Here is a 23,610-nt window from a genome sequence, read left to right on the forward strand (position 1 = left end):
TTTATTAACAAAAATCCCACATTTTCCGGGACATATTTTTCCATTCAAAATGAATAGCCAATTTTTTCAAAACTTTTAACATTTTCCATAGTTTTTCAACCGATTCAAATCTTTCCAAAGTCCGAATGCTTTTTGCTAATATTGGTCAATTGCTAGCATACTAACATTATATTTTGGTGCTTGGCGCACGCTAACAGTTAGCATGCAAGCTTTTTCAAGCTTATTTTACAAGTGTCATCATTTTGTACTTGACACATTCTGTTTGTTGACGTTTGCATGCTAGCTTTTTTAGTTAATTTTACAGGTATACACCTCAGTCTGATATTTTAGTATTTGACAGATGCTAACTGTTATCGTGTAAACATTCTAAAATTAGCATGCCAGCCTTGTTGGCAAATGTTTAGCTATACACCTCAAAGTCATTTAGTTTGACACATGCTTACTGTTAGCATTTTTTTGAAAGTATACACCTCGAGGTTATACATTTCGGTACTTGATGCATGCTAACTAGGGATGTCCGATAATGGCTTTTTTGCCGATATCCGATATTCCGATATTGTCCAACTCTTAATTACCGATACCGATATATGCAGTCGTGGAATTAACACATTATTATGCCTAATTTGGACAACCAGGTATGGTGAAGATAAGGTCCTTTAAAAAAAAATAATAATAATGAGATAAATAAATTAAAAACATTTTCTTGAATAAAAAAGAAAGTAAAACAATATAAAAACAGTTACATAGAAACTAGTAATGAATGAAAATGAGTAAAATTAACTATTAAAGGTTAGTACTATTAGTGGAGCAGCAGCACGCACAATCATGTGTGCTTACGGACTGTATCCCTTGCAGACTGTATTGATATATATTGATATATAATGTAGGAACCAGAATATTAATAACAGAAAGAAACAACCCTTTTGTGTGAATGAGTGTAAATGGGGGAGGAAGGTTGTTTGGGTTGGTGCACTAATTGTAAGTGTATTTTGTGTTTTTTATGTTGATGTAATTAAAAAAAAAACCAAAAAACCGATACCGATAATTTCTGATATTACATTTTTAAACATTTATCGGACCATAATATCGGCAGGCCGATATTATCGGACATCTCTAATGCTAACAGTTATTTTTTGTTACCTGATGCTATCCGGCTTGCATGCTAGCTGTTAGCATTTCAGTTCGGCTTCAGCTTTTCATCATTCACACGCAGATTCTGAGGAAATTGATAAACATCTGTGATAGCATTGTGAAAGTGCAGTAGACTAGCTGACCTTCTCCATCCATGTGTGCTTGCAGTGCCCCCAGAAGGTGGTGACAGAGGCTCCTCCAGTGCCCATCCCCACCCCCACCCCCACTGTGGCCGAGCAACAGCTGGGCCGCCATACCAACTGCTCCTGCCCTGAAGGAGAAAAGGTGAAAGACACTTTCTTCTACACTTTTTTTTTCCTGCCGGGGCGCCAATCTTCTTCTGTCCTGACTTTTCATTTCCTGGCAGGGAGCGACTGGAGCACCTGGTCTCGCAGGTCTCAAGGGTGAAAAGGTCAACTGACGCTACTTTTAGTTTTGTGAGAGCATAACACAGCTTTTTATGGCGTTGGCTTCATGTGCCGACTGCTTTCACAGGGTGACGCTGGCGCTCGAGGTTTCGCCGGGCTGCAGGGCCTGATGGGAGAAAAAGGAGAAACTGTATGAAAACATTCAAACGTAGAACAACACACAAGTCATTTCAGACTGCATGCTTCCCTTCCATAGAGTCTCTTATGGCTTTCTGCCGGCCTCGATAATAATTAATCCTTGTTGATTAATTATTTGCAGGGCAAAGTAATCTTTGTCAGAGGTGAGAGAGGGGAGAAGGTAAGTAAACCTGTCGCTAACGACGCTGCATTAATTAACCACTACATACTCACTGTGTGCATATATTCATCAACTTCTGCTACTACTGTACAGTTAGATGGATAGATTGGTCGCTAAATAGCTCACTAGATAGGTAGATGGGTCATTAGCTAGGTAGATGGATTGCTTGCCTGATGGGAAGATAGGTAGCTCAGTTGTTAGCTAGATTGGGAGGTAAAAAGCTAGCTAATTCGACATGTAGGTCAATTGTTAGCTAACGAGATAGGTACATATAAAGCTTTCCAATTAGATAGGTAGGTAAATTATGAGCTAACCAGATACTTATATGAAAAGTTAGGTAAATTGTTTGCTAAATAGTTTGGTAGGTAAAAAGCTAAATATTTCGATGGGTAGGTAAATTGTTAATTAAAGATTTAGGTGGGTAGATGGTTAATAAACTACATAAATAGTTAGGTTTTTAAATAGCTAGCTAGTTACATAAGTAGCTATACTTGACAAGCTAGATAGTTAGGTAGCTAAATAACTAACTACCGGTAGCTACAGTACTACCCATGTAATGTAAATACTAGAGGTGGGAGAAATAATCGATTTTTAGATGCATCGCAATTCGACATGGACAATTGTAAAATCGATTGGTAAACATCAATAATCGATTTATTTATTGTAAATAAAGTAATGCAGAAAGTTGTAAAATTTGGCTGAGTGCAGCATTCGACCTCACTGAGAGATTCAACCTGCTCTTTTAATTTAGGGCACTTATGTTCCAGTTTCGCACACATTTCCATAAATGTGATGGGAATTTCTTATTAAAAATGCACTATATTTAAAAGTAGCAAGTGATAAATGCTTATTAGTGAAAAGAAAATACATTTAAAACTGAATCAATGCACATACATTTAAGATTGTTATGTACGTGAGGGTTGGAAGGAGACGACACCATGAAGAGCTTAAGGTTACCAGGTTTATTGTAACCTTTTGATGATTGTGTGGGATGTGTATGCTACTCTTAAGTGTTGGATGCAGGATTAAGTGTAGAATTAACCATGTAAATTATTCAAGAGGATGTTGTACATGCGTGATGGATGAAAAACTTCGTCTGACCAAGAGGAGAGGCACAAGGGAGATCCGGGGACAGGCAGGTGGTCGAGGGCAGGCGGCAAGCAACAATGTCCAAGTCCAAACGAGTGATCGAGGATTTAGGGAGGCAGTCCAATTTCCAGGTGGAGGTCGAGGTACAGCGCTCGAGCACACAGAACAAGGTGGGCACTGCAAGGAGAACAGGGGACATCAGTCAACAAGGCAAAAAGGGGCAAAAGACAAAAGACAGGCGAGGACAACGAGAGGGAAGCCAGAGACGTAATGCTTACTACAAGAGTTAACGACGTTCCGGCGTAGGTTCCAAGGAGTGACTGATCTTTATGCTGTCCTCCTGATTGCGGCCAGGTGCGTTGATTGATGAAAGCCGGCAGCTGCGGCGAAGTGTGGGTGTGAAGCGCACGGCGCGTGCGGGGGCGTGTCCTGGCATGCTGCCAGACAGAGTGTTGGATCTTGCAATGGGAGGGTTGTGGGTTCGAGACTGAGGTGTGACAGTACCCCCCTCCTTAGGCGAGGCACTTGACGAGCGCCTGAGGGCCCCCGGGTTCGCACGGTAGAAGTCCTCCAGAAGAGAGGGGTCTGCAAGGTAGGAGGCCGGCACCCAAGACCTGTCCTCCGGTCCGTATCCCTCCCAGTTGACCAAGTATACCAGCCCCCTACCCTGCCGACGGACCCTGAGGATTTTCTTTACCGTCCAAACCGGGTCGCCGTCTTTAAGGAACCTAGGAGGGCGCGGAGTAGGGGTAGAGGGGGATAGAGCGCTCTCCGCCACCGGTTTGATCTGGGACACGTGGACTACCGGATGTCGCTTGACTGAGGGTGGGAGAGCCAATTTAACAGATGCCGGGTTGATTATGGAAATTATGGGATAAGGACCAACAAAACGGGGAGCTAATTTCTTGGAGGGTACCTGGAGGCTAAGATCCTTGGCGAGCAACATGACACGTTGTCCCGGCTGATAGGAAGGGGCAGGGATGCGAAGTTTATTTGCACTGCGACACATCCTCTCGGACGCCCTCAACAGGGCCGAACGGGCGGCTCTCCACACCCTCTGACATCTCTTAATGTGGGCCCTCGTAGAGGGTACTGCAATCTCGAGCTCCTGTTGTGGAAACATGGGAGGTTGGTAGCCCAAAGAACATTCAAAAGGAGACATACCGGTGGCGGAGCTCTTCATGGCGTTGTAGGAATACTCCACCCACGGGATGAACTTGCTCCAGGACGTGGGCTGATGTTGGGCAACACAGCGAAGCATGGTCTCCAAGCTCTGGTTGGCTCGCTCGGCTTGTCCATTGCTTTGGGGGTGATATCCCGAAGTGAGGCTGACCGAGGCCCCAATCCCTTTGCAGAACGCCTTCCATACCTTGGAGGTAAACTGAGGGCCCCGGTCAGAAACAATGTCCATGGGGATTCCGTGCTGCTTGACGACGTGCAAGGTAAGGAGGTCCGCTGTCTCGGAGGAAGAGGGCAGCTTGCGGAGAGGAACGAAGTGGGCTGCTTTGGAAAAACGATCAACAATGGTGAGGATGGTGTTGTTACCTCTAGATACGGGAAAGCAGGTGACGAAGTCCAACGCTATGTGCGACCATGGACGAGCAGGAATCGGCAGAGGGTGTAGGAGGCCAGCCGGAGGTCGGTGCGACGGTTTGCTGCGAACACAAGCAGTACAAGCAGCGATAAATTCCCGTGTGTCGGCGGCCATGGATGGCCACCAAAAACGTCTTCGGATGAAGGACAGGGTTCGTTGGAACCCCGGATGGCAAGAAAAAAGACAGGAATGTGCCCAATCCAGGACCTGGGGCCGAAGTTCGCGGTGGACGAACAGCTTGCCTGGTGGTCCGCTCCCAGGACCTGGACGAGCCTGAAGAGCCTTTTTCACCTGGTCCTCCACTCTCCAGGATACCATTCCCACAATACGGGTTGATGGTAGAATGGTTTCGGGGGTAGTAGGGCAAGTGTTCTCCGCTATGTGCACTCTAGATAGTGCGTCCGCCTTCTGGTTCTTGGATCCTGGTCTGTAAGACAGTATGTAGTCGAACCGGGAAAAAAGCTGTTGCCATCTCGCCTGACGGTTGTTGATCCTTCGGGCTGATCGGATGGCGAGAAGGTTGCTATGGTCCGTCAGAATTTGGAACTGGTGCTTTTCCCCCTCCAACCAGTGTCTCCACTCCACTAACGCCTCGTGGATGGCCAACAGCTCTCTGTTCCCAGCATCATAGTTAAGCTCTGCCGGAGAGAGTCGCCTGGAAAAAAATGCACATGGGTGAAGCAGGTTGTCAAATTTAGACCGCTGGGAAAGTATGGCCCCTATCCCTGAATCAGAGGCGTCCACCTCTACCAAAAATGGACAGTCCCAGTCAGGATGGATGAGAACAGGTGCGGAGACAAAGCTGGTCTTGAGCCCACTGAAAGCACGGTCGGCCTCGGGTGACCACAAAAAATTTACCTTGGACGAGGTGAGAGCATTGAGGGGTGCAGCGATGCGGCTGAAATTACGTATGAATCGCCTGTAAAATCCAGCGAAGCCCAAGAATCTCCTGAATTCTGTTCTGGAAGCGGGTTGTGGCCAGGCTACCACTGCCTTGACCTTCCCGGGGTCAGCTCTGACGTGACCCCTCTCAACGATGAAGCCAAGGAAGTCCACTGATGAGGCATGAAAACAGCACTTCTCCGCCTTGACAAAGAGTTGGTTCTCCAGAAGTCGCTGAAGAACCAGACGAACATGCTGCTGATGTTCCTGCGGGTTGCGAGAAAAAATAAGGATGTCATCCAAGTAAACCACAACAAACTGGTCCAGCATGTCACGAAGGATGTCGTTGACCAGCGTCTGGAAAACTGCGGGAGCATTAGTGAGAACAAAAGGCATGACCTTGTACTCATAGTGGCCGAGGTGAGTATTGAACGCCGTCTTCCATTCGTCACCCTTCTTGATCCGGACCAGGTGGTATGCATTGCGAAGGTCGAGCTTAGTGAAGATGGTGGCTGGTGCCAGGGGTTCAAAAGTTGCGTTCAGAAGGGGCAGTGGGTACTTATTCTTGATAGTTATGTTGTTGAGGTGCTGGTAGTCAATGCAAGGTCGCAAAGACCCGTCCTTCTTGGTCACAAAGAAAAACCCTGCCGCCACAGGGGATTTGGACGGGGTAATGATTCCGGAAGCCAGTGATTCAGAAATGTAATTCTTCATGGTCTCTCTTTCGGGAAGGGACAAGTTGTAAAGACGGCTGGAAGGTAGGGGAGCCCCGGGAAGTAGCTCGATAGCACAGTCGTAAGGTGTATGCGGCGGAAGGGATTGAGCACGTTCCTTACTGAAAACCTCAGCGAGGTCATGATAGCACTCTGGGATGGTAGTGAGGTCGACCGGGGTTTTATGGTTCTGAATGGTCCTGCTGGGGGCCGAGGCTGCCTTCAAGCAATTAGCGTGGCAGCGGGTGCTCCATGCCAAGATCTCTCCGGAGGTCCAAGAGATGTGCGGGTCGTGCTGCTTCAGCCATGATCTCCCTAAAACCACAGGCGCGACAGGAGCCTCCAGCACCCAGAAACGGATGGTCTCTGAATGGTTCCCGGATAAAGTGAGTAGCAGGGACTCCGTGCGGTACCTGATGGGACCCAATGGGCGTCCGTCCAGAGCTTGGGCTGGAAGGTCCTTGTCCAAGGATACTAAGGGAATCCCGTTCTGTTGGGCGAACCCGTAGTCCATCAGGCTATCGTCCGCCCCAGAGTCCAGAAAAACTTGAACTTCCACTCTCTTGTTGTTTCACGTCAAGGAGGCGGAAAACAGGATGCCCGAGTTCCCTTGTTCCTGGGGAAGTGTCGAATGACTCACCAGGATCCCCCTTGCTAGTGAGCTTGGTCTTTTGGTTGGGACGGACAGTAGCGGACCATGTGTCCCGCACCCCCGCAGTAGAGGCAAAGGCGCTGCCTCAATCTTCTCTCCCTCTCCCCCGCCCCCAAACGGGTTCTTCCCACTTGCGTGGGTTCATGTGCTGCCACTGCAACCGGTAATGGGGCAGGTTGTCCTCCGGAAGATTGGAGGGCAGGAAGAGCTAGCATAGCCGGGGATCTCCTAGCGCCACTACGGGCTCTCTCGGTTGCTCGCTCAACAAGTCTCTGGTCGTACTGGAGTGCTAAGTCGATGAGGGCTCTACAAGCGGTTGGTCTGTCTCTCAGCAGACCGTCCTTGATTTCTTCAGAGAGTCCTTGACGAAAAGCACTCTGTAGAGCCTTGTCGTTCCAGCCGCTGTCTGCAGCAATGGTCCGGAACTCGAGGGTGTAAGCTGCCAATGAGCGAGCTCCTTGCTGGATGGTGTGCAGACGTCCTGCGGCATCCCCCCCATCCTTGGGGTGGTCAAAAACGGCCAGGAACTCAGACCGGAAGGCTGCGTAGTCTGTGCCTAGGCCCAGTGACTTGTCCAAGGCTGCTGTAGCCCACTTGAGGGCAGGTCCGGCAAGTAGCGAAAAAATAAAAGCAATTTTAGCTCCATCAGAAGTGTAGCGTGATGGTTGGTGCAAAAAAATAAATTCACACTGCACCAAAAAGCCTCTACAGAGCTCAAAATCACCTTCAAAAGGTCTAGGACTCGCAATCTTGGGTTCCCGGGCAAAGGGAACGCTTCCAGGGCTAGGGGCAGGTGTGGCAGGCTGACCCGTTACCTGGTCTTGCACTGGGCTGGGACCAAGCTGGTCCAGCTTGGTGTACAGCTTGGTAAATGCCTTCTCTAAATTGTCCTCTAAAGCCTCAAAACGAGTCTGGTGCATCTTCAGGACTGAGCACATTACCTCCAAGTCCGGATTCCTGGGGGTCCGAGACTGGGGAGCGAGACTAGGCTTGGGGGTTCCGACATGGTTGGCCGGAACGTACTGTTATGTACGTGAGGGTTGGAAGGAGACGACACCACGAAGAGCTTAAGGTTACCAGGTTTATTGTAACCTTTTGATGACTGTGTGGGATGTGTATGCTACTCTAAGTGTTGGATGCAGGATTAAGTGTAGAATTATCCATGTAAATTATTCAAGAGGATGTTGTACATGCGTGATGGATGAAAAACTTCGTCTGACCAAGAGGAGAGGCACAAGGGAGATCCGGGGACAGGCAGGTGGTCGAGGGCAGGCGGCAAGCAACAATGTCCAAGTCCAAACGAGTGATCGAGGATTTAGGGAGGCAGTCCAATTTCCAGGTGGAGGTCGAGGTACAGCGCTCGAGCACACAGAACAAGGTGGGCACTGCAAGGAGAACAGGGGACATCAGTCAACAAGGCAAAAAGGGGCAAAAGACAAAAGACAGGCGAGGACAACGAGAGGGAAGCCAGAGACGTAATGCTTACTACAAGAGTTAACGACGTTCCGGCGTAGGTTCCAAGGAGTGACTGATCTTTATGCTGTCCTCCTGATTGCTGCCAGGTGCGTTGATTGATGAAAGCCGGCAGCTGCGGCGAAGTGTGGGTGTGAAGCGCACGGCGCGTGCGGGGGCGTGTCCTGGCATGCTGCCAGACAGAGTGTTGGATCTTGCAATGGGAGGGTTGTGGGTTCGAGACTGAGCTGTGACAAAGATGCATCAATAGTCGATTTGTATTTGAATCGTAATGGAATTGTAAGGTGGCCTCTAGTAAATACCCAATGGATATAAATAGCTAGATACTGTATATTGTGAAATAGTTAGCGAGCTACTCTAGATAGTGCGGTGCTAGCTAGCTACTTAGATGGGTAGGTAAATGCTAGCGAGATAAGTAGATAGGTAGGTCAATGATAGCTAGATATAATTTAAATAGTTAAATGTCTATAGCTACATTTCTAGATAGTTTTCTAGGTAATACTGAGCTAGCTAGTTTGATATGTAAGTTGATAGATATAAGTAGCAGCCGATTTAAGCAACGTGATTATGCGGTGGCCGTCTTAGCGGGCGCCACAATGAAAATCTTAATTTGCGTATTTCTCTATCAATTTTTATGCGGTTTACTGTATTGGCAAGGTAAACACATGACTAGTATTACATGGTTGTTTTGTTTTGTAAAAATAATGATTCCTATCATTGAAATATTCCCAGTGTCCAAGTTTATGCAGCATTCTTGTTGCTTTGTTGTCTGACGTAACTACCTCGATAGTGTGTCATTATAGTCACTTTACAAGACTTCATGTAGTGATAGTTTCTTTCTCGCTCACTCATGTTAAAACTTTAATGTTTATTTGTCTGCATGAATAATCTGTTCATTTGCCAAAGCTGACTGTACAATTTATTGCTTCAACTTGACGCAAAAATTGTGACCTAAGCCAGCAATGCATTGTGGTTCAAAGTGTCAATGCTGTTGCATGAATTCTTCCCTCTAATTGCACCTTCAATCTTTCTGTGTTCTCAGCATCGTTAGTGGCTGTTTTTGCTATGCAAGCATGCTAAGCCTTTGTCCTAATCTAAGGATGAAAGAAATGACGTGTGTTGGAACGATCCATGGTGGAATTAGAATAACCAAGTCAACTAAACCTTTTTTGTGACAGCACGGACGTGGTCTCGCCGGCCATCCTGCATGTGTGTGTCGCCGCTCACGTCCAACTAAGTAACACAACTTTGTGTTCACAGGGTGATAGAGGCACAGAGGGTCTGACAGGTGCCTTTGGACAGAAGGGAGAGAAGGTGTGGCACACCTGAACCTGGCGGATTAGTTTTTTCTCTGAATCCAAACAGTTGGCTAATAGATAGTGAGTGTGTTTTCTTTTCACCAACAGGGAGTGTCTGGTATTCCTGGTATTGATGGGCTATCTGGAGACAGAGGAGACAAAGTAAGAACAAATAGTTTTTAATTTTGTGCAATTTTTGTTTTATATTATTGTTTTGTTTTTTTTAATAGGGAGAGGCAGGACGGTCTGGCACTCCTGGACTTACTGGTCTGAGTGGATCAAAGGTAGGCAGTGTTTAATTTATTTTGTACAATAAAAATAGCAGAAATAAAAACACGTTTTCGAATGGAAGAAAAAAAAGACTTCACTCTATTTAAATACATTATTTTAAGATAAAACACAACTTGTAGGAATGTTACAAAATTCAGTCATTTCACTTGCACACAGGCAAGCAGCTGTGTGCGCGTCTACGTATCTACATGGAATGTATGTAAATGTTAAGTATCTACATGGAATGTATCTACATGTACACAGCAGGGGAGCTGGTTAACTTATGAGAGTAGTGTGACGTCAGTGAGTGAGTGGGTGAGTAAAGAGAGAGAGATGTAGGAGTGCACTGCGCAGTAGAGTGATGAACGGGTCCGGTTGTGTCCTGCAAAATTAAAAATGAAGTGATTGTCACGAATCGGCGGCCTCGTCATTCTGACCCGAAAGCGGCGCTTAGCAGACCCATTATAAAGTGAAGGGTGTTACACCCCCGACAAAAAAATGCGCCCTGGAAGTAACGTCTGCCCTGTGCTCCTCGACTACGGTCTGCACGGGAGCAGAACTGCAGGACATGTGTAACAACTACAGTATTACCTGTCACTCTTCATAACTCCTTGTGCAGATGTGAATGTTCATTATTTAAATGTTTACTAAGTTTGAAGCAAAGGTGCTAATGCTAATTGTCACATTTGGCGAGGGTGTTTTAAAGCAGCACTTGAAGCGCGGCGCTTCCTTGTTTAAAGTGTCACCTTTATCGTTAGTTTTGTAGTCCAAATACCTCCATATTGTACTTTACACACTCTTTATTAACTAGTAGAATTGTAGTTTTTATTATCAGTTTTGAAGTCCAAATACCTCCATATTGTACTTCACACACTCTTTATTAACCAGAAACATTTTTGTTTTTATGGTTAGTTTTGAAGACCAAATACTTCCATATTGTATTTCACACCCTCTTTATTAACCAGTAGAATTTTAGTTTTTATTGTTAGTTTTGAAGTCCAAATACCTCCATATTGTATTTCACACACACTCTTTATTAACCAGTAGAATTGTTGTTTTTTGCCATTCTTCCTCTCCAAGATGTTATTGCTTGTATGCACTTTGTGTGTGTGTTTTGACACACTCAACATCATGCGCCTCGGCTCTGTAGTCACCGCCGCACAGCAGCATTCAGATGAAAGTATGGTACCGGTACTTTTCAAAGGCAGTAGAGTACCGATTTCAATTCATTAGTATCGCGGTACTTTATTAGTACCGGTATACAGCTCTTTTGAATCTTTTCACCGGATTGTTACCTCTGCTTAATAAAGAGATTGAATGTGTTTCAATGGCTGTCGTATCTTCTTGTCAACAAACGGGGTATTGTTTGGATGGCAAGTTTGTCACTTCAATCATTGACTTGTAGTTTAATATTCCCATTGTGTACGTGTGTGTATGTTGTCTGCTATGTCACAGTGTGATGGTGCCTCTTTCTGTTTGATATCAACTTTATTTTAGTGCGGTGCTGCTTGTTGCTTTCACCAGTAAAAAGATATTTCCTGCATGGAACTTTCTGCACTTATGACGCTGTCTTGTTGTCGACATAATCCCATCAAAACGTTACATCAAGTTATCGCTAATGGTGTTCTAACGGACCTAAAAGTAATTAATTAGATTACGGTGTTATAAACGCAGTTATTATGAACACAGATAATCATAAATATATGAGTGTTGGCTTATTGTATGGTGAGCAATATCAGACAATACTCAAAAAATCAGAACCGGAAGAGAAAAAAAATTCTATAAGGACATCCTTATTTTATATTTTATGCTCATAATTGTTTTTATAAATGAAAAAAGATTTAATCTGATTTTCAATCACATTTTTTTTGTAGTCTTTAATCACAAGTGCCTCAAAGGGCTTCACAAAGCACAACCACCTCTCCTGATCTGAACTCACATCACGTTTTCTGTGATGGATTGAAAGTTGTTTAAAAATGTACGGAAAAAACGATTTAATTGCAAGTTAACCAAAAATATTACTTTATTAAAGAATATATTTACTGTCATTAGATTTTCTGTCATTTATTTACAGTCATTTGTTACATTTCCTACAATAAATTGATCCATTGGGTCCCGTAATAAAGGCTCCTGTGACCCTAATGGGAGGATGGGTGCAGTAATGACAATAACACATAATCATATAAATATCTCCATTTGTACATTTCAGGGAATTCAAGGTGATACAGGATATGCAGGGTCACCTGGACCAAAAGGTGTCGGTGTGAGTGTCTACTGTACATCCACCCAGTGCTGACTTGGTTCTATTCATTCTTCACTCATTGTTCTCTCCTACAGGGCGACCGGGGAATAAAGGGTGAAAAGGGAACGACGGGACCCAGCGTAAGTGATACCATGACCAAACTTTTGTTTGTATGCACAATTTCAACATGCTTATTTTATGATGCGTAGCGAAGCCTACTAGTCTTGATTTTTTTTAACACTAAAATGTCCTAAGTGAAGTGGTAGGTGTACACAGGACCTTATTTAGCCAAGGCAGGTCAGAGGTGGTATCATGTCCACAAGGAAGGAGGTTTTTCCTTCATGGAGCTTTAACAGCAAGTATTCAAGCACCTCTTCTCTCAAAAGTCAAGTTAACAAGAGGAAATAATTGGTATTTCTTGTGTTTTGTGCTCATAAACCGCATCATTTTATTGTTTTATTTGCACACACAGAAAAAGAGATAAAAGAACAATATACAATGTAAATCAAGGGTGCCCATTACGTCGATAGTGGAGGGTATGTCAGTCCATCGAGGGCCAGGCATTAAAAAAATACACCTAAAAATTAGGTATCATCAATCTTCACTACGACGTCACTCGATTGACGTTCACGGCACCCGAGGGTCTTGTAAGATGACGCTGTCTGCTGCCAGATCATTATTAAGAAAAAATTACCGACAAGAAGGATAGAAACACTTTTCATTTTAAGACTCTCGCGCCATACCTGCCGTCAAAACTCTAAAGACTGACTGCACAGTTCCTGTCTTCACAATAAAAGCGCTGCTTCATACTGCCTGCGCTGACAAAATATTTCTTGTAAAGTGTATAAAAAGGAGTATGGAAGCTGGACAAACAAAAAGCAAGCACTTTCATGTGGTATTGGACAGAAAGGAGGACTTTTTTTCTTCTCTGTTTGAAAATGTGGAGGTTATCAGAAGTCATCAGAATCAACTTATATTCTTGTCTTCATGAAAGAAAGGAATGTTAAACATGCTTGTATTATTATTAAACACCTTTAACTTGTTAACCTCTCTTTCATAAATAAATCAATATAAATGATATGTATGAATGAAGTAGATCCCCTCCACTTGGTCAATTGAGAAGTAACTCGCCTGCAGAAAAAGTGTGGGCCCCCCATGATGTAAAGCAAAAATATGTGCGGGACAGGTTAAGAGGACACTAAGGTCTTGCAAAGACACCTGCCCCAAAACGTAACAATTTACACAGCAACAAAAAAATAAAATTAAACATTAATCAGATGAGGTGGTTCGGGCATCGGTATGCCACCCGAACGCCTCCCTAGGGAGGTGTTTAGGGCACGTCCGACCGGTAGGAGGCGACGGGGAAGACCCAAGACACGTTGGGAAGACTATGTCTCCCGGTTGGCCTGGGAACGCCTCGGGATCCCCCGGGAAGAGCTGGACCAAGTGGCTGGGGAGAGGGAAGTCTGGGCTTCTTTGCTTAGGCTGCTGCCCCCGCAACCTCACCTCAGATAAGCGAAAGTAAATGGATAGATGGATAAAATAAAATAGCAAACATCAATATCATAATTCCAAAGTAGGTGTCCTCTGTATTTGAGCGTACAATTCTTAGTTAATGTTCTACATACTGATAGAACAATGCTAAACATTTTTCACGTGGGCAAATTGAACCTCCTGAAACCCCCCCCCAAAAAATGTTGCAATTTTTCTTTGCATCAAATAATTGTTTTTTTGGTGAATACAATATACCACAGTATTTTTTTTCATAAAATGTCATTATTTTGTTATTTGATGTAATGTCCTTTGCAGTGGACACACGTTTCTAGTGAATAATCATATTTTCTATTACAGTATGAATATCAACCCTATGATGAATAGTATGCAAGTAGTAGTTTCTCTTATTTAACATGTATTTTTACATTTTAATGCAGGGCCGCCCCTCCCTACAGGCAGATCCCACGCTGTGTGGGGCCCCGCAATCCATGGGGCAAGGCATTTCGTTTGACATTTTAACACATACATATTCCTAGCCCCCTCCTGCTCATTCACTGATGATAATAATTTAATAGCACTTTTCATTTAACGTTATCATTGTCCCCATGTGGCTTGAATGCACTGGTCTTGTAAATACTGGGTTTGATGCCTTAGGCAGGAAGGTTTGCTCATTAATTATAGAATAGAACATTTTATTGTCTCCATTATTCACTATGAAAATCAAGTTTAGCAGCTCCACATAACCTAAAAAGATGCGATAGAATACAAACAACAATTAATAAAAACACAGAGTTTAACAGTTTGGGTTTATAATAATGTTACATTTGTTATTTTGCATTCAAAATCGGGGGGCGGCATGGCGTAGTGGGTAGAGTGGCCGTGCCAGAAACCTGAGGGTTGCAGGTTCGCTCCCTGCCTCTTACCATCCAAAATCGCTGCCGTTGTGTCCTTGGGCAGGACACTTCACCCTTGCCCCCGGTGCTGCTTACACCGGAAAATGAATGATGAATGAATGAGTTGTAAAAATTAATGATGGGTTCTCACTTCTCTGTGAAGCGCTTTGAGTGTCTAGAAAAGCGCTATATAAATCTAATCCATTATTATTATTTATTATTAAAATGACTGTTAATTAAGTCCAAAATATGCATCTAATGAAATTCAAGTTTGGGTCAAATAGCCTAAAAATGGTTTCCAAAAAAAATTCTGCGTATTGCCCCAATTAAGGCAAGGCGGCCATTTATTTTGAAAAAGTCAATGTAGTAACTCCTTGTGTCTACCTTTTAAAAACTGCAGAAATTGATGTCATGATGTCCTCCACAACACAACCAATTTTATTTTGTATGTTTTTGAATTTGAAATAACGCTTACAAAAGACAAAAAGGCATTTCTGGTTTTTAATCCTAATTTAATTATATCTCTTCCGAACATCTAATTCATAAAATGTATTTCATAACACTAAAACCAAAATCTTGTTGGCACCTAGATCAAGACATGCACCAACATTTGTTCTTCGATGATCCACCCTCCACATTTGTGTCGACCAGTGGTGTCCACAGTGTGGCTTGGGGGCCATTTGCAGCATGCAGTTTATTTTTTAACAGTCTGCAGAACATTCTAAAAATACTACTAAAATAAAAACATTAAAAAGTGCAATAAAGAGGCAAACAGGTGAAATGTAACAAGAAAAAGTTGGAATGTTGACTCTAATAATAACAGTTTGTTTCTGTCATTGCTCAAAAAATGATAATGAATCAAAATCAATGTTATGAATTATTAACCTATTCAAGGCTCCAATTACTTCACATCCAATATTCCACTTTGACACATTTGGGGGGAAAATATTGTACATATTAGAGTTTGTTATATAAAAAACATAGTTTTCTTTGACAAAAAGGGCATAAAAGATAATAAAAACTCAAAGTTGACAGATCTAAAGTTGATCTAGGACAGTGGTCCCCAACCACCGGTCCGGGGACCAGCGCCGGTCCGTGACGCACAGAGACATTAAATCATTTATAACAGACCGCATTTTCTTCTACTTAACTATCGCCAGTCCCACCAGACACATCAATAAGCTTGTTCATAGATGTATTATAAAACTCCTGATAGGAAGTCGCCATTTGCTATATTTGTTACATGGGAAAATGCACATTAATAAACATATAATATGTAAAGGTGCCAAATCGTAGCCAAAAGCTAGGTTCCATCTGCAGTCCGCGGCATGTTGATGACCTAAGATCAGGCAGATAATGAACAAAGTGACCAAGGTAGTTAAAGATGGAGAAGTGCTAAATTGTTGCATATAATAATTGTGCTGAAGGAAGTAAATACACATTTCCTTTGGCCTAGTAAGTTAAAGTGCTGGTATTATTGCACATAGTCCTATTACATGAGTAGTTAGCAATAACAGATGTATTTACGAAAGGAAAGTAGGACCGAAAAAAGCTAACCGTTTATCTACGTATGAAATATTGCACAAAATATGAATATATAACTTTTAGAATGGAAATAGAAATCCACGGAAATCTATTGTAACTAATGGCAAGTATGTCTAGCTTTATTATATATCCATGCTCTTGTCCTTGAATGTGATGTATCACCTATAACCCATAAGATACTAAAGTCAAAAAAAAGCTTACTACTAGCAAAAATTTGTAAAAAAACAAGTCTATGGAGAACTTTTTTGCAAAAGAAAAAAGGCCAGGAGCTCCCACTAATTCAACGTTATGGTGAGTTTTTTCATGCACTTATTTGCTATATTTATCTGCCACACGTGAAAGGCCGGTCTGTGAAAATAATGCCTGCATTAAACCGGTCCCTGGTGCAAAAAAGGTTGGGGACCTCTGATCTAGGAGACTTAAGCATTGAAAGTAAAAAATAAAAATAAAAATACTTATTTTAAACACTTTTATGAGGAAGGTATTTTTTGGGTCTCCAAGAATTTTAGTGGGATTTTTTTTATTTTTTTTTTAAACTGTCATTGTCACAGTCACTGTTCAGGCACATCAAAATAAAAACCGACTAAAAAGCAGCTTCTAGCCAAGGTCTACAGCCACCATCATTCAGCTGGCAAGAGGACTACTTTTACACTGTGTAGGTTGTACACTATACCGGTACTGATAAAAAAAAGAAGCTATTTTATTGCTTTTAAAAAATTAAAAAATATCAAAATGACTGCCATGTGTTTTGATACTGTATTTCGGTAAGTTTGGACACCCCTGGTATAGACATACATTGAGAAAGGAATTTAAAACGTAGCAATGCGTTTCTTTGTTGTAGGAGAACAAGTTTTCATAGTGGGAACAAGTTTGTGTTTCTGCAAAAAGTGTGAGGTTAGATGATGAGGATGTTTTTAGGTAAAGAAAGGTCTTCACTCTGTGAGAACATTCCTCTTACTGAGGGTCATAATGGTCCAAACAGATGTGACTTCTTTCTTTCTCCTCATTTCCCGTCCGGACTCGTGTGGGGGCTCATTTTGGCAAAAGGAAAGCAGTGGAAGTCTTCTTGACGTCTTGTGAAAGTCATCACCTTTTTTAACCTCCTGAGAACCGCCGTTGATCGCAGCAGTGGACATTTGTGTTTTGCATGTGGAACTCTGACACTGATGTCCACTTCAGAGGACGCTGGTTCTCAGGAGGTTACGTAGATGAGAGGTGAAGGGCAGCGTGTCATCTTCCATTTGAACGTGAGCTGTAGTAGAAAAACCATTCATAAAGAAAGAATGATTACTTTGCCACATGTGCAACAGGTCCTTGTCAGGCTGAAATCTCATCACCGTTCTACACAGCCTGCCTGCATGCCACTCAAACTGCTAGTCAGCAATTTCCTGCAGGTCACAGGTAGTCGAGTACTTGTGATGAAGTCACCCACATGACCTTTATGCTCCATGAAGGCTGTGAGACATTTGTTGGTAGACTTCCTTACTGAAAAAGTGAGTTGTTTTGAAGGCAAAGTGGAGCTAAGGTGAGGGGTGTCCTAGTCCCACATTGATATTGGTCCCATATCAGCAAAGAAAGCAATGTATCAGATGATAGGTGCGTGCATGTAAAATATCATGTCTGATACAAGCATAGAGAATATATATTGTTACATTTCCATTATTACGCCTTGCCATGCGTTGTTTAATGGAAAATAAAAACATTAAAAAAATAGAAATATTAGCAATGCAAGCCAATTAATACAAATACAAAAAAAAGCATGAGCATGAAGAAAAAATGGCAATATGGTTTTTAGTTTGTAATGTGGTTAGTGGTTTCCTAATATCGATATCAGATATTTGTTTAGTATCAGACAAAAATCTAATATCAGATAACATGTAAAATGTGTGATATCATGTGCGATACAAGCAGTCCTGCAGCGTGTTTACCTGTGTGATATCATGTGTCACACAAGCAGTCCTGCAGCGGGTTTACTTGTATTTGATATCATGTGCGATACAAGCAGTTCTGCAGCGTGTTTACTTGTGTGTGATATCATGTGCGATACAAGCAGTCCTGCAGCGTTTTCACTTGTGCTGAGTTGGACAGCCAGTTAACATCTAAATGTCCTCCAATAAGCACATTATTTATTTCATTTTACCAAAGTCATTTACAAAGGGTAAACGTGCTAGGCTATAGGGTACCAGCAGCTACACAACAGCTAAGCACACAATATCACACAAGCTAGACATACATAATCATTGAACTAAATGTCATTATAAACACATTTGTCAATATAAATTAGTATTAAATTATAGTTGCATATTACTTACACATACAAAGTCTCCAAGGCAGAAGTGTATTAAAGTATCCAGTAACAAATGTGTCTGCATCATTCAACTTACTGATATTGTGACCACTAGGTGTTGCGAAAAACAATTACCACTCGACATCATTTTCAAAGCGGCATAAGTTAATAATATAGTGAAACAAGTCAAACAGAGAACAATGATAGATATGGAAAACACTAACTTATTTATTATTTGCTGTACTTAGCATAGCTTTTCTCCCAGTCACTCACACACAAAAGAGAGCCGTTGTCTTAAATTGGGGTGAAATACTGTAAAGATATAACTAACAATCTTATGATTAACAGTGCAATTTTGTAGATCTGGCCACAGATAAATATGTATAAATATTCTATGTTTGGGGATGTATACATGTCAGAGCTTTTCTTATTGTCACTCACACAAACCAGTGACCTAGCGGCACTCTGCAAAAAAGTGCTCAATAGTTGTTTGTAAGCTAGCAAACATGATGGTGATCAATGAAGCTAAGTATCATAAATATCGTATGTCCTTATTTGTCTACCAAATACTTCACTGTTATTAAAAACATAAATCAATCAATTTAGTTTTAAAATACCGTAATTGTTTTCCAAAAACGAATAACGAATAATGTCGTTAAGTTAAGTTAAAGTAGCAATGATTGTCACACACACACTAGGTGTGGTGAAATTTGTCCTCTGCATCTGACCCATCCCCTTGTTCACCCCCTGGGAGGTGAGGGGAGCAGTGAGCAGCAGCGGTGGCCGCGCCCGGGAATCATTTTTGGTGATTTAACCCCCAATTCCAAGCCTTGATGCTCAGTGCCAAGCAGGGACGTAATGGCTCCCACTTTTATAGTCTTTGGTATGACTCGGCCGGGGTTTGAACTCACAACCTACCCATCTCAGGGTGGACACTCTAACCACTAGGCCACTGAGTACATTAACATTAGCATCAATGCAAATATCAGAGTTGAGTGCTGTGATTTGCTACAAAATAAAATAATCATAAACACGAATAACTCTGTCTTTTCACCAGCAGGGAGTGCCCTAGAGCAGGTTATTTCAAAGTATGTCTCTTTTAGGGGACCTCCGGTTTGGATGGATTTCCTGGAAAACCTGGCGTTCCTGGCCAAGATGTAAGTCTTTGATTCATGTTGTAGTGGAAATAATAATAATCCAAATAATCATTTTGTTCAGGGTTTGAGGGGACTGACGGGTTTTCCTGGGGCCAGCGGGGTGAAAGGTGACAAGGTATGTCCCCCCCACATGTTCTTTGTGCAACATACACATTGCATCATTGTACATAATGTAGATATAAATCATAAAGAGGTAGTGTGTAATCATGGTGTACACCCAGACACGCCTCGTTGTAGCATCAAAGCAAACAGACTCGTCTTGTCTGTCTGCAATTAGTGACTTGCCACTTTTCACTCTCCACGCTTAAACATGCACGCGTTGCACTTCTTCTTTCATGACGTTACAGTAAATACACGCTTTCACCAGCGCCATTGATGATGAAATATGAAATATGTCATTATCGCGTGGCCCGAGGACAATACAATTTCATTAATAATACTTTCTTTCTTTCTTGTGGAACTGTGTCACAGGGGGAGCGGGGCATTCCCGGTTTACCTGGTGATGTGGTAAGTGACTTTGCTCACCAAAAAAAAGCATACATCAAAAATAATCATAGTTTTTCTGTCATTTATTTTAGGAATTTTAGTTGTTAAAGATATATATATATATTTTTTTTCTTTCTTTTAGTATCAAAAAGAGGGCCTGAGAGGAGAAAAGGTGCAGTATTATTATTATTATTATAATAAACTTGCTATTACATTTTATTTTGCTGTGAAGTGTGAAGCTTCTTTTAACTTGAACACAGGAACAAAATGAAGAATAATAACAATGCTTCCACTTCCAAAATGTTTAAGCGCAGATGTGTTTGCTGTCACGACTTGTTGACTCTTGAGTCTTCGTACCACAATTGGAGAATAAGGTCAACTGCAGTCGTCCCACCTCAGTTTGTGGCTTCACAATGTGGCTTTTTTTATTTTTATTTTTAAAGCATATTCTACATATTTGTAGCCTAAATTAGGCATTTTTGAGCGTAAAAACATTTTTAATAAACTACAAATACTAATAAGTCGGTAGTATCAACCACTGGACGACACCATGGCTCCTGAAGTCAGGACAGTACCGTATGTCCTATTTTCTATTATTATGTCAGTTGTATTGGATTAAAAAGGTCTTGATCCAAAGTTGATATCAGTCCAATATCAACAAAAAAACCCAGGTTTACAATATATTTGATATAAGAACTGCTATACTAGAAGTCTGTTCTGCCCCTCTAACATCTTTTCTTGCTAGCTTAGCAGACAGATAACATGTTGTCTCCTTTTGAGAGTCTTTACCTCAAAACACTGAGTAAGGTAAACATACACAAAGTATGTCAGTATAACTTACAGGAAATACAAAACATCTCTGTGACCTTCTAATATGAAAGAAATATATTAAAATAAATGCGCTAACTCAATGCTTAATTAATTTAACTGAAGCTACTGATTAGCAATTTTACATGGCGATTTCACCGCTTCCAAATTTGGTAATGAAAACTTCAATTAAGCTGCACAATACAATCAAACACCTGCTGTGTAGTAAGTAGTAGTACAGTATAAACACTTTGTTGGACTCAACCAAAGACAAGACTAGCACATTCAACCTATTGGCAAAGACTACTTCCTGCAAAGCCTTGATGGTCAAGGCTGCAATACTGGTATCAAATTAGAAGTGAAAAAGTTGATTCATGTTTTTTTTATGTTGCAGCTATGAAAATATTAAATTCATAACTAATTACTCCTTGGCGACGGTCAAACCCGGATCCAATTTAGTGCAATAAGCATTTGTTTAACGAATACACATATTGTCATTTGAATATGCCATCTGTTTTTGTGTGTACAATGACGTCATTAATTTGACCTCCATTAGGGCGTTGGAGGACCTTCTGGGCCGGCAGGTGCTGATGGCCCACCAGGACCACCCGTAAGTGTAACCTATAAATGTGTCCAGCCCTGCATTGTGCGGCGCAGCTCTTAAGGCGTCGGGGAGTGAGGTTTACACAACGTGCTATCGCACGGCCACGTTAGCACAGCCAGCTAAAAGGCAAGAGTTGAAGAAGTATTAATTGTTGCTGTTTTACACCTGCAGGGTCCTCCTGGTCTACAGGGTCTACCGGGGGAGCCTGGAGAGTTTGGCCAAAGGGTAAGGATGACATTGTTGTATGAAACTCAGCTCCATCTTCCACAAGATGAATCCATTATTTAAGGCGATTGACTGGAACTATCAGTTAAAAAAGCATATGTAACAGGAAATGTAAGATCAAAGACAAATGCAGAAGAAAAATGTCAAAAAGACACAATCTTGCATCCACCTGTAAAAACATGGTGGCCATAACAGTAGTGTCAGCATTTTTCTCATGCAGATGTTCTCTTACAAACAACATTCCTAATTCCATGTCACAACAGTAGGGGGAGCTCCATTTGAGAGATGTTCTGAATGAAGCAAACATGTGGCCTGGCAGCTTTTCATCTCGTTTACTCAATGGGTTGTAGTCCATTTAAAACATTCAATGTTCATTTTCAAGGCTAATTAATTGCCGCCATGTAGCATCCATATGCATGCTTTTGCCCAATGGTGTGCTAGGTTAGTTCTGCTAGTTTCTATGCTACTTGATATGAGCAAAAAGGTACAACAACAGTTTGAACTGATTTTTAAAGCTATTTCATGCATAATACTGTAGGTAGGGATGGTGTTGTTTACAACCATACAAGTACCAAACCGCTACTTGAAAAACGCTCCCCAAACTGGCACTTCAAAAATGGAAAACATGCATGTTTTTGTAAAAACAACTTTTTTTTAATGATGAATTTCATGCCAATCAAGTAATGGAAATATCTAATTTCTATATTTTTACACACCATAGAGTGCAAAAAACTATTTGCTCGAGTTGTAATGTTACAAACTCCAAATTTTGGGTTTTCTTGAATGCAACCTCGCCTGGTGTAGTCGTCAGTGGTGTAAAATGAGGAAGTGCTGTGTTGTTGTGGTTGCTGCCTAGCTTGCCTTTTTGGATGTGTAAAGTTGAATAATACATAAATATGATATGATTATAAAATGATAAGTGTTGTTTAATAATAATAATAATAATATGAATACAAAAAATGAATAAAAAGTTTTAATAAAGTTTTAGTCTGGTTAGTACCATTAAAGTCAGCACCAGTGCCATTATGGAACTGAGTTTCGGTGCCCATCCCCAATTATGGGTAGGTGTGTCTAATGTTTAAAATATTACATCGAGATTAATCGCATTTTGTCAAATTTAACTTGTTATTAATCGCAATTAATTGCAGATAGAAGTTATTTTTATATTTAAGTGTACCCCAGATTAGGGGTTCTTAACCTTTTTGACCTCGAGACCCAACTTTTCCACTACAGAGGGGCCTGGGTCCCACTCAAATTTTAACGCTGAATTAGAAATCTTACTCCTGGTATTCAATAATTATATCTAACATACTTACAATTTAACAGGATAAAAAAAACATTGCCAAATGATATGAAATGTGTTAATCACAAAGATTATTATCAAGGCTTAAGTCAGGCTGATTGCAAAAATATATAATAATTAAATATAATGCCAAACAAGGGATTGATAAAAAATGATGAAAAATGTACATACAATTTAAAAATAAATAAAAATAATGATACATCTTTTTTAAATAAACTAAAATGAACTATCAATAAAACCAAAGTGCAAATGAAAATACAGGTTTACCAATTTGGTCATAATTTCTGCGCTTAAGAGGCTTGTCTATGACTTTAGCTCCAGCCTGTTTGATATTGTGGTGACTGTGTATTACAACTGAATCCTAGGATGGCCCATACAGACTACAGCTGCCCTACTGCCTCAAATCATTTAATTTTCATTACTATCGCCATGGGACTGGACATTTTGTTTGCTAAACATTATGCTTTTATTAAACGGCTCAACACAAAATAGACACAAAGACTTATTGTGCGCAGGTGCTCTCTCTCACACAGACAAACGTACTTTCTCACTCATGCTCAGCACTTCCCAAACGAACTAACTATAAATGACAAATAAAAAGGGCTTTGGTCTTGTTGAGAGAGCTGCACTAAGGTCACTCATGAATGAATACATTGGAAAAGAAAAATAGTGGCGTTAAAATAAATGAGCGTTAACTGGTCAGATCAAAATGAAATCATAGTTTTTCTTCATGGTCTGC

General features: G+C 41.6%; 1 protein-coding gene across 1 annotated transcript in view; it reads left to right on the top strand.

The window, feature by feature from the left end:
• Positions 1-23,610, top strand: part of LOC133635905 (collagen alpha-1(XXII) chain-like) — a 97,450-nt gene that overhangs the window by 27,409 nt on the left and 46,431 nt on the right. Inside the window, exons 9-19 of the mRNA XM_062029351.1 lie at positions 1,300-1,416; positions 9,667-9,720; positions 9,789-9,842; positions 12,038-12,091; positions 12,166-12,210; positions 19,393-19,446; positions 19,508-19,561; positions 19,918-19,953; positions 20,075-20,104; positions 21,296-21,349; positions 21,515-21,568. Coding sequence (XP_061885335.1) covers positions 1,300-1,416; positions 9,667-9,720; positions 9,789-9,842; positions 12,038-12,091; positions 12,166-12,210; positions 19,393-19,446; positions 19,508-19,561; positions 19,918-19,953; positions 20,075-20,104; positions 21,296-21,349; positions 21,515-21,568 — 606 coding nt within the window. The remainder of the gene's footprint in view (positions 1-1,299; positions 1,417-9,666; positions 9,721-9,788; positions 9,843-12,037; positions 12,092-12,165; positions 12,211-19,392; positions 19,447-19,507; positions 19,562-19,917; positions 19,954-20,074; positions 20,105-21,295; positions 21,350-21,514; positions 21,569-23,610) is intronic.

The sequence above is a fragment of the Entelurus aequoreus genome, linkage group LG20 (genome assembly GCF_033978785.1).
Source record: "Entelurus aequoreus isolate RoL-2023_Sb linkage group LG20, RoL_Eaeq_v1.1, whole genome shotgun sequence".
NCBI classification, from domain to species: Eukaryota; Metazoa; Chordata; class Actinopteri; order Syngnathiformes; family Syngnathidae; genus Entelurus; species Entelurus aequoreus.